Genomic DNA, 12,546 nt, shown 5'->3' with positions numbered 1-12,546 from the left:
ATGTTTTTAACTGTGCTATAGTTGTGGACACAATCTATCTTGCAAAACTCTCAAAGAGAGCCTATTTTTACAAGTAGGTAAAATACTTGTCTCCAATGACCTGACGTATCGTTTCAACGACAACTTAAGCTTGATTTCAGTCTTTATATGACTCAGTGACGTTAATGAAACAAGATAATTTGCCGTGGGTGATTGGCAGAGTAGGCTAAAGACACGGGTGATGTATGAGATCTTATTGAATACACCTGGCGTACATGATATATGCTTGCTTTACAAAAGTCAGTAAACCTTTCTACTTGCGATCATGTCCTTCTATTGCAGTCTCATGTACCATAACAATGTCATTGTGTACAAGTCAAGTATCTAGCGTGCATTTTGTAAAGCTAGTTCAGTTATAAACCAACAATTTGCATAAGGAACCACCTGCTATTGAGGAAAGGAGTGTAGGAGATTCCTCCTTGATGCTAAAACCAACTCTAAAACAATGTAGACGTAAACATTCATGAATTAGTTATGTAAACAAAAGCAAAATGGCATTAATGCTATCAGGGGACACAGCTATAACAGAAGTGAATTTACTAAAAGGAAAATGATCCATTATGGTGTCACTATAACTGTCATGAGACCGAGTAGGAAACGAATAACGTGTCATAATAGCTGCTCTGTGTCGTATTCGATTAGTAGCTACAATCTAATTGTTTAAACAAATTGAAATGACGTCTAAAATTTAGTTTGAGTAACCTTTTATCAAAAGGCATCGAAGTGAAACATAATTTGCATTGATGAGGAAAATCAATCTAAGGGCCCGTTCATGCAGTTATATTAGCATTATAACAATCTAGTCTCATGTGTTGAAGTATACGGTATATATCCAGGGCTGTTTGTAAGAAAACAGACAGTGGAAATATTTTACTTATCGTTTTTTTTTTTTTTTTTTTTTTTTTTTGAAGTGTGATATCCGCATGGAATTTCTAAAAGCCATAACGTCAATAACGTGCTTCAATTTGTTTTTCGAAATGTTTTTATTTATTTTTTCTATTTGAGTTTCCGCGCTCCATTAGCAGAGGAAATCATATTCATTTCCCCCAATACGAAGTCAATTTCCATCTTCTACATTTTAAATTCAACAAGTTTGTCTGATATGTTCATTTTTGAAATGTCATTTTATAAACATGTTATTTTATATATAAACAATCTGCATTTTTACATCGCATTAGTTTTAAAAACTCAAAAATCATTACAAATGTATATGACAAGAATATCATTGAAACGGAAGACAAATCGCTTGGGTTGTGTATTTGCCAGTGGCAAGAACATTGCAAATGCCACTATTTATTAACAAATAAATATATCTCGGAAGTTAATGATAATGATACAGAACTCAACTAGACAATTTTTTGTATATATTCTCTTGACTCGTAACGGATCTAGAGCAAACTCATGTTGCCTGTAACGGAGTAACAAAATCTTCAGCCCGTCAAATGCATTAACTCGCTCAATTTGCTGCGTCAACACCAATGTTCCCCACGGGCGATTAGTTTCACTTTTAAATACATGCTCACATACATTTTATGCAATAGCGTTTTTAGCATATTATATAAAGTATATTTTAAAAGAAAATTTAGCTTTCAATATATATAATTCAGGTTTGATAGTATTCATACGAGGTTTACGATCAATTGGGTCACATCGACGAGTACGTAATAATACTATACGATGTTTCCAAAGGTCAATTATCATGTATTTTGTATGGGCATTGCTACTTTTGACTACAGAACTTGAAAAAGATGAAACTCGTCTCTTTTACAAAGGACAATCTATCAATAAATTACAAAACTATTGAGCAATTCCAGTTGAAATCCATACACCCCCGTATGGACAAAATGACTTTAATCTTCCGCACAGAGTGTGATTGTCAAATGGGGTTATCTGGACTCTATTTCAAAAATACATACCCCTGTTTTGGAGATTAAGGTCATGTCTTCCATAGTGGGTGTATGGATTTCAAGTGGAATAACTGGTATACTTTTACTTTACCAGTTTATATTCTCTTACGTCACAGAAGGCATTGTAGAGTAATTTATATGATACACTCACGTACTACAGATATTATTTAAATGGATGATACTTTTTGATTGTATTCATTCCTACTTTGGTGCAAAATGTGTATATTATTCTGCCAACAAGTGGGATCAATAACCCTCTTATACGAGAGAGACACCGTCTCATTTACAGACCATTCATATCTGAATAACACAGAATCTTTATATTTGCCATACGCTATATCTCCCTAAAGGAGCAACCACGATAAAAGCAGTACAGTATTTAGGCGGGAAAATGTCGTCTGCATCTCAATTCTTTATAACTACGATGAATATGTACAGCTAACAATGATTAAACGGGTCGAGCAGCCGTGGAGGATGATGTTACGCTTTTAATTCAATTGATGTCAACACTGCAACGAATTGATGTAACTGTATAGTAGCGTAGCATGTTTAAGCATGGAAAGATTTCTTATCTTTTCAGGTCTCTGTAAGTCAACTAGATACTCCTGCTGCCTCTTGGATCTAAGTCAGGATTCCACTTGTGTTTTTACTCCTTCCATTAATATATCACATTGCTTTGCCCGGAATCTTATAAGTACAATGCAGATCAATGGGATAGTGGATATTCTTTTAGATGCCTTAAAAACAACGATCAATTTTAGTGTTCTAATTGACTTCCCATGCTACAGATACTAGAATGTCATTGTTCAGATTTCACAAGAGGTTAGAGAGACCTTAAAAGAAACCAAAATTTTGATCAGGTTCTAATTTTTTTTCTCTCATTTTCTTCTTTGTTCGTTTCTAGGAGAATATCCACTGTCCCGGGTCCGCATCTTGGTATGCTGTGTGAGAAAGAGACACTTTGACACAAGAGGTTTTCAAGAGTACGTATGTAAATAAAAGAGCCAACTGTCCAAAATGGCGAGCTTAAACATACCACATATAAACATGGATCAAACCAAAGAGAAAGTGCATGAGTTCATTGGTACAGCAAAGACTCGAATCAAAGATCCAACCACCCAACGAAGATTTGTTTTGGTCATTGTGTGTGTTGCTTTGTTGTTGGACAACATGCTTTATATGGTGATTGTACCCATTATACCAGATTATCTTCGTTCAATTGGTGCATGGGATAGCGTAGAAGCTACATACCCTCCTGATTATGACAATTCTACCAATAGCACTAGACAACCAACTGTAATATATAAAAATGAAGACGTTGCTATTGGAGTACTATTTGCATCTAAAGCAATAGTTCAATTGCTTGTAAGTCCATTTTCTGGGACATTGATTGACAAGATTGGATATGACATTCCACTAATGATTGGTCTGTCCGTTATGTTCCTTGCAACTACCGTTTTTGCCTTTGGACAAACATATGGAATGTTACTCATTGCACGTAGCTTACAAGGAGTTGGATCTGCATTTGCTGATACATCTGGACTTGGTATGATCGCAGACCGTTTCCAAGCTGATGAAGGGCGTAGTACCGCCTTAGGCGTTGCTCTTGCATTCATCTCTTTTGGATGCCTAGTGGCACCACCCTTTGGGGGTGTCTTGTACGAGTTCGTAGGAAAGAAGATGCCATTTATGACTTTGGCTATCATCTCGTTAGCAGATGGTTTTCTACTGTTATTTGTTATCAAACCTTATGAAGGGCGTCGATGGCAAATGCCTAAAGGTACTCCTATTTATAAACTTATTCTGGATCCATATATAGCCGTAGCTGCTGGAGCTCTGTCAATGTCCAATGTTTCATTGGCGTTTTTGGAGCCTACAATTGCCATATGGATGGAGGATACAATGGCTGCTGTCAGCTGGCAGACTGGAATAATCTGGCTGCCAGCTTTCTTCCCACACGTTATTGGTGTTATTGTTACCGTGAAACTTGCACAACGGTATCCTGAAAAACAATGGATGTTAGCCGCCGTTGGACTGGTCCTCATCGGACTCAGTACAATTATTGTACCATTCTGCAACAGTTTTGGTGCACTCATTATTCCTCTGTGTGGAGTGTGCCTTGGTATTGCTCTAGTCGACACAGCTCTGCTTCCCATCCTAGGATATTTAGTGGACGTTAGGCATGTACCAGTCTACGGAAGCGTATACGCTATTGCAGATATATCTTACTCCTTAGCTTACGCTGTTGGTCCCATCTTAGCTGGACAAATAGTGAAATCTGTCGGATTTACGAATCTCAACGTAATTATTGCAGTATTTAGTGCAGCCTATGCTCCTGTTCTGATCTTGTTGAGGAACGTATATGACTTTAAACCACAATCCCGTGAAGATACGACTCTTCTTACTGATGAACCATGTACAGGACTTTATGACTCACTTAAAAAACAACAGGAGTTGGGAGAAGGGGAGCAATACTACACGAATCATAATGCATTCCGTATGGGACAGATGAACGGGCAAATTGGAGACGGCTATAATTCACAGAAGGCACCCGGAGGTCCAGGGTTTATGACAAATATGAAGCCAAGTGACGGTGTTTCTAGAGCGGCTGATCTCCATATACGCAAAGCCGTAGCCCACCAACAGGATTATAGTTCACTCTCAGAACAAGATGATGACTCGGACTGATGTATTCCTTAAATATATAAACAAACAACCAGGTTCCTCTAAATGGGTAATCCTTCCACCTCATTGTATAGTACTTTCCTGATCTTATGCCACAATGGACCTTTCCCTACCAGTTTTTGCCTTCCATACTAAGTAGTAGCATCTTTATTGTCTACGTCCCTTGTAGGTGATTTTTGAAATATTGTACCCCAGAATTAAGCAATCTACCATGCAACTTCAGCAGTGTAATGAACACTTTGGTAGCTATAAGGTGTGTTTGTCCCATTTTGGGTTACTCATAGAGTAGGAAACTGGTTGTGTTCACATGAGAAACACCGATAATATGTAAAAGACCACCGTGTCAAATTCATGCTCCAAACCGTTTAGTATTTTAATTTAGATTAATCTAAATTTTGAGTTAATGTTTGTTGTGTAAACAAATTCTATAAATCAATGGCAGGCTACTTAACAAACTATATAGGTAACACACTAAAGTCAAGGTTAAGTTGAATATATCATTTGTAATATATTTTGCTGTCACGACGATTATTATTATTATTACTTTTGCTTCTATGATTATACGTATTACTACTATTTTAAGTAGAGCTCTTACTTACAACATTAAAGAGCATGCATAAAATCAATAATAATAAAAAAATACCCAACAAGAGTTTGTTAAGCATTCAAGAACCGTACTTAACAATTGTAATTTTGCATGTACAAAAACCTTAAATAGAAGATAATTTGTGAATAGTAAACAAATGAAACAATGATTATGGTCATTGCAACTTCATAATTAAAATCAAGGTCAATCCCATAACCTTGAAATTCAACATTCCTCTTCTCTTAGAAAAGATATCATGAATTTTCTGTTAGAGACTTAGAAAAAGTGTTTGACTGTTACGATTGTTTTTTAATGAGTCGGATATAAATAAGATATCAGTTGTTTTCAAAAGTAGCAAGCAATTGTAATTGTTACAAAATCATACGTACATGTATCCATCCAAAACATTGATTGATCGATATCAATGAATTTTATATTATATTTCAAACATATAAGATATATTGATTGTTTTTTTTCTTTATACATAAAAGCGTTTTCCCGTTATAGTTATGTTGTGTATTTTTCATGCACACCTTTGTTACCAAGCGAACCAGTCTTGGCAATCTCGATTCTAAGACGCAGTTCAATAACGTACATTGTTATAAGCAGGATCCGCAGTAGGATCTTTAAATTGAACCTATTATTTAAAAGGATGAGGTTTTATACACACAAGGTCAGTAATTGGTGTGCATGTTGATGTTGAAAACCAGGTCCTTAGGATGTAACATCATTTTTGCTATTCTATTTGAATGATTTGCTATCTGAGGTCAAGGAAAACAATAATATTGGTAGCTAATGTTAAAAATTCTTCGCTGGTTTATTTAATAAAGCACTAAATATTATGTCAACTTCATTGTAAATTAAATTAATGTACCCTAATAGAGGCAATTTATTACAATCCATTATTGTAATTCATCAATGGAGACAGCGTGAATGAAAATGAAAAGTTCAGTGTTAGGTTACATCAGCGTTGAAGACATTTTGTGTAGCTCACATTTTTATTTATTTCTCAAAAGCTGTTTTGTTAACCAACTTGTTAGAATAATGTAATGTCAATTGCTGATTGTAACCTAACGGAATGCAACTTTATAATAACTCATAGAATTAACACCCAAAAAAGTGACGAACAACTGAAATTTCATAATGATTTTTTATGAAAAAATAATCTTGTTAGGCTTTTGCTTTTAAATCACATTCGGATCTTTTAAATGGTATGATTTTCTATGTTCTTGCAATATTATGTTATTGTACACTGCAAATCATTACTCATACATGTCATACTCAACTGTTGAGTAAAAAGGGAACAGAGCAATAAAATGACTGAATTGAACTCATTGCTGATTAAATTGTACTCATATTGCGTAAATATGTAATCAATATTTAGTTCCATTTGACTCTTTTTGTTGCTCTGTTCCCTTTTACTCAACATTGAGTAATCTTTACTATTTCTATTTAGAGTGTACAGATTTCTAAGAGGACTTTTCATGACTCATGTATCGTTGCAGTGTCATTGCCGCATATATCATCTTACATTTTTTTCCTGAAAGTAACACCTTAATAATATCGCCTGAATAATTTTGATTGAGATCAGATTGTCAAGACTGGTATTAGTGTCTGCAGTGAATAATCAATCACGCTCAATCACTGCAAGTGTTTTAATTAATATTAGCAAATACTTTCGCTTTCAACTCATATTAGTCGACAAAGATCACATTTTTATGAAAAATTAAAACAATAATATTGTATAATTGACATATCTTTGATTTAACATTACTATTACTCTATTCGCCGTAGAAGTAGTGATATAACAGGATTAATTACCATAGCAATAGGTGAAAAAAATATTTTAATGTATTACCCTGCGTTTTAAGTAGGCTGTACTCATCACCTGTCATGTCTGTGTATGTGTGCAATCACAGATTGAACACAACATCGCTCTTTTCGAAGGCACTAATCGTACAGGTGCGAGTGAAACGTACATGGACTCAGCATAATGTGAAATTTCCATACAATTACGATCCAGGTCTTTATGCCACATTATTTGATACTCAATGGTGCGATAAGGAGTTACAGCGTACGTCTATTGCAGGGCAAAACATTCAACAATTGTTTTCATCTATCGCTATGGTAATTTATCCTGTTACATGACTATTTCTACAGCGAACACGTTTTTCGCCAGAAAATTTCCACTTTATGCAAATTATCTCAGCTGTGAGGTTAATGTAACAATAAGCTACATTATTAAGTCTTTACTTGTATAGAAGGGTTGTGTAATACAGGTGAAATTTATAAATGAATAGAGTATAAGACAAAAATAACACCTGGTGTGGCAAGTGATCAAAAGCTATTGATCAAGACTATAGTAGCGATCAATAGTGATCAAAAAGCATGGTGGTGTGTTAATGATAACAATTGACAATAACAATGACGATGGTGATAAGATAATGATAATGATAGTGATAATGATGTAATTGCTTTTTAGTTCTTTTGCTATCGTGTACAATATATGAAATGTCAAAATATTGTAGAAATACACCATATCCTGTAGATTGCCACGAAATTATTGTTAAAGAACAACCAAACAGGAAAATAGACGTTGTTAGATTACAATGAATTAATACATTACAAAGCACAAGAACAAAAAAATATACCACAATCTTAAAGATTCTATAAGTGAATGGTATTGTCAGCTAAAGAAAGGTCAAATTCTTGCCAGGTATTAGAAATATTTAAAAAGATATTTTTCTTGGACGCTAGGTGCAATATTTCACACATTTATATTCACACTGTTTCCAATGAAGGGCTCAGACTTGGTTTTCAAATATAGTTTTGTTTGACTAAAAATAGCACAATCTGATATTCATTTTTCACACAATGGAATACGCGTACCAAATAAAGCACACACAGTACCAGATTTGCAAATCCCACCTTTTTGATTTGATAGAGAACTAAAGGTAATAAAAACCAGATAATGTAGTCAATAGAAACGTGAATGCAATTTTATGCAAAAATTCCAAATCATGTAACCGATCTGTAGTGTTCTGAACCCTTCGATTGATTTTTGTTTAAGGCGTTTTCATATTCGTTTTTAATATGCTATCCCGTTTGCGGGTTAATGTATTACTTTTTAGCTTGTTGCCGATCGTTTGATAAAAAAAAAAAAGCCCTGGAATTAGGGAATAACCAAGACATATTTTCTACATGTGTTGAATTGTACGAAAAAAAAGTAGATTAATAATTGTAAAAAACAAGCCGTAAATGGTATTATGCTAAATTTGCTTAATGTCAAGCAATTGCTAATCCTATTAAGGGAGCAGCGAGTGTGTCACGATTGTGTTACGAAATGGCCACTTTACTTTCATAATACAGAACTTTCAGCACACGTGAAGCAGAATTTTGTTTAGATTTCGATTTTGGTTTGTGTTTCATGATATAAATTTCTTCCATTGTATACTCAGCTTGTATTTTTATTTTAGAAGATGAGTTTTAAGTTATTTCGTGTCACGTTGAACACACTTATTTCTTCAGTAGTGTGTCATATCAGCAGCTTTAAGTCGTCTCTATGCTCCATTATTCTTCTTCGATGATTGATGACCAATGGATGTTTGATTTTCAAAGCGTGACACTGCGTTTAATTAACATGACCACGCAAAATCATTATTACAAATTTGATGTGTGAACAATATAAATCTTTTTGTACATTTATTTCTGCATGACATTTCAATTATCTACTGAATTTCAGTGGGCTTACAGCAGCCTATCGATATCCATATAAGAAGTGAATTTGTATAATATCATTTATCATTAAAATACCTAATTTTACATGCAATTTGTGACTGGCGCATTTGTCACGTACAAAAGCTAATAATATTGCTTCTTTTAAGTTCGGAGCTGTATAATTGGCATCAATAATATTAGGTCACATACCGTAAACGTACGCCTAATAGCGCTATGGGCTCCCTTGACATAAGTGGAATTTTAGACACAACCTAAAAGTGCCCTCCCGTAAAATTCCCACCAGCAAATAAGAGCACGGAACTTTAATTCTCGTTGGAATTTCAGAGGGGGAGCTGTCTATTTGCACATGAAATTTACCCCCAAGGAGCCCAGGTGCGCCATTAGGCGAACGTTTGCGGTATTAATTCTCAACTATTGTAGGGCGTATTTGTAAAATATCCCTTATTTAATACTGAGAATTTATCATTATTTTGTACAGAAAAAAAATTGAAATTTATAAGGAAATAGAATCACGTAATTGTTACCGAGTCTTTGTGGCTCATCATACGATGTAGATAGATACAGTGTGTGGTTGAAATCAAATGAAGTAGACAAGATAGAATTGTAAAATATTGAAAATAAAATTATAAGATGGATGTGTAACTATACAGATGCAATGTAGGCACTCTATTATATTGTATTCGGTTTATTTGTGTTCTATGAAAATAATAAATTATCAGATACCGTATTTGCAAAAAAAATACATGTTGTATATGTAAGCTTCTTTTGTCTATGACTAATTAATGTTGTATGTGACCTGCTACCACGAAATGAGCATAAAGTCGCAAGTTGTTAGTTTCGAGACGCCCTGGCTACTGTGTTGGTGTTCTTTGTTTCTTACGCACCTGTTCAAGCCAGTAGTATGTCTATATGTCCTTTGTGAATGGGGGTACAATCACTATTCACGAAGGACATACTACTGGCTTGTACAGGTGTGCGGCAAACAAAGAACATCAACTCAGTTAGCCAGGATGTCTCGAAATTACCAACTTGCGACTTTATACTAATTTCGTTGTAGCAAATCACATATAACTCCATTGGAAATGAAAACAACCTCTGAACATCATTTAGTGTACATGCAAGAATATTTAACTTGTCATGAAATCAGAAATAATTTTCAAATACCGTCAATTATGAAACAGATTTTTAAAGGCCCATAACAATCATCAAAATTCAGTTTTGTATACACCATTGTTAGTAGCATAGATGTACTAACATAGTCTGCTAGTGGTTAAGCCGAAAGCAGTATATTAAAGATAAAATAAGATATTTGAAATGAAGCTGTAATAATTCTACTTTAGATATTACGACTCGAGATTATATTCATTATCACATTATTTCCAATATTTTGAAGGGCACCATTGTGTGTCATGGCATGTAGCGCATACACTGACCATACTGGGTCATGACCCAAAACACATACACTGACCTCAGGTCACGTAAAACGCTTACCTTGTCGATTGGCGGCGCACTCTAAAAAAATATCAATTTTCGAGAATCGAACTAAAAATCTTTTTAATACCTCGTTTAAAAATATTGTGTCGATTTATCCTGCGAAAAATTACTTTAATGTAGTTCTATAAATTAATCCTTTATTGATAAGCTACTTTAAAACAATTCCAAGGTTCTTTTATGTTCTCGCAGAATTACTGAAAATAAGCAAGAATATATATCAAGCATGTGGTCTTCAACAGAAACTATGCATTATTCTTACTCTATGTACATTGACACGTGTACAATAGGAATGACTTCATAAACCACCTGTCCAGATTTTAGCTTTACAAGAAGATGGTTGCAAACTATTTTACTACTAACTCTCTACTTGCAATGCAAAAAAACCCGTCACAATTGCAAATAAAGACAATCAGCATTTAAAAAATATTTTGAATATAATGAAAATTAAATTAAAAGAGCAGATTGGGATGTATTTGAATGCAAAGAACAATATTTAATTATCTACAAATGGTTTGTTTTTGCTACAACAGTAACAATTCAATGATTCAGCATGTTAATAAGAACAGACTGCGAAGCATTAATAACCACCTTTGCTTTTTCCGTTGATTTCAATCACAATTTCGAAGCGCACCTGCAGTCTGCAGCTTTTAACACTAAGAACAAATCTGTAAAGAATGCAAGTTAGTTTATGTTCTGATTCACGAACATATACTGACCATTTGGCCTGCGTGAAACATTTTATTGAAATAGATCAAATAAGGAACCAAATTTGTTAAATTTGAAACTTAATTTAAATGGTACAACTGCGTGTGCATTAAATACCAGCAGGTTAACTGGTACAAACTGCTCTTTCTATTCAAAACTGGTTATTTTAAATTTGATATATCTTTTTTCATGGACATATATGGGATCCACCACAAAAGGTCACCTCTTTAAGATTACTTGATATACTCCTGTATATTATATCGTGAAAAGTTAAAGTCATTTCCCGCCTTTTCCTTCTATTATATTTGACTAACTCCAAGATGGGACTTACACGCTTAATGCATTTGGCAGCGGTTATGGTAGAATGAATCTGTACAAGATGCTACATTAAGCAAACGTAATTTTGATCATAATTTGGAAAGAGTATCCCTCGAACTCGTCGAACCGTTGAGATTTAACAACATTGGCAGGTAGGAATTGGGTTTGAGGGGAGAATTAGAGACGGATGGATAGGGCGAGACAACTCATCGCCACTCAGCTACTAGACTGTCAATTGTCAAACATTTCACCTCAAGACACAACCTACTCATTTACTATCGTGTGAAAAAGTATATATGACGTCGCATGTTTTCTAATATATATTTATATTTCAAACGTTTGACCGGACATACAAACATTACTTTTATTATCATGGATATACAGATTGAATTAAAGTGACAATGGGGTCGCTAATTGGTTTGAAAGAGTCAATTTTCAGTGTACGTCATCTTATTTTTACTATTTAATAAAATGTTGCCATACATGAATTAATTGACAATTGACGGTGAATTGGAGAAGAAGAAGAAGAAGAAGAAGAAGAAGAAGAAGAAGAAGAAGAAGAAGGAGAAGAAGAAGAAGCAGAAGAAGAAGGAGAAGAAAAAGAAGAAAAAGAAAAAGAAGAAGAAGAAAAGGAGACGAAGAAGAGGAAGAGGAGGAGGGGAGGAGGAGGAAGTTAAGAAGAAGAAAAAGAAAAAGACGAAAACGAAGAAGAAGGAGTGGGAGGAAGAGGAGGAGGAGAAGAAGTAGAGTAAAAACGAAAGAAGCAAAGCAGAAGAAGAACATCAAATAAGTATATCCCTTTCATACTTGCACATATCCACAAACCCCCACACCCCACACCCATGCCCCTGCATGCACCACATATCAAATTTAATGCAACCTATATATATTAAACGATACTAAAAGGTGCGATTATCCTAATAAGATATGTATTTTGTGGCTGTGACCTATTTTTGTAGCCCTAATTCGTCAAGTTATATTAATGTCATACATATCAGTATTATACTGCCATGAAGTTGAAACCTGTCAGGTCATACCTTTCATAATGTCCATCTTCAAAACGATTTTCAATTA

General features: G+C 34.5%; 2 protein-coding genes across 3 annotated transcripts in view; both read left to right on the top strand.

Annotated features, from left to right (window-relative positions):
* Positions 1-8,034, top strand: part of LOC140159200 (probable vesicular acetylcholine transporter-B) — a 171,562-nt gene extending 163,528 nt beyond the window's left edge. Inside the window, exon 3 of the mRNA XM_072182590.1 lies at positions 2,851-8,034. Coding sequence (XP_072038691.1) covers positions 2,964-4,634 — 1,671 coding nt within the window. The 5' untranslated portion in view covers positions 2,851-2,963 and the 3' untranslated portion in view covers positions 4,635-8,034. The remainder of the gene's footprint in view (positions 1-2,850) is intronic.
* LOC140159199 (choline O-acetyltransferase-like) overlaps positions 1-12,546 on the top strand; it is a 151,997-nt gene that overhangs the window by 16,079 nt on the left and 123,372 nt on the right. The gene's annotated exons all lie outside the window — the stretch shown is intronic.

This window comes from Amphiura filiformis, chromosome 8, assembly GCF_039555335.1.
Source record: "Amphiura filiformis chromosome 8, Afil_fr2py, whole genome shotgun sequence".
Lineage (NCBI taxonomy): Eukaryota > Metazoa > Echinodermata > Ophiuroidea > Amphilepidida > Amphiuridae > Amphiura > Amphiura filiformis.
The sequence above is the reverse complement of the archived record's forward strand: the minus strand, read 5'-3'. Positions and strand labels throughout refer to the sequence as shown.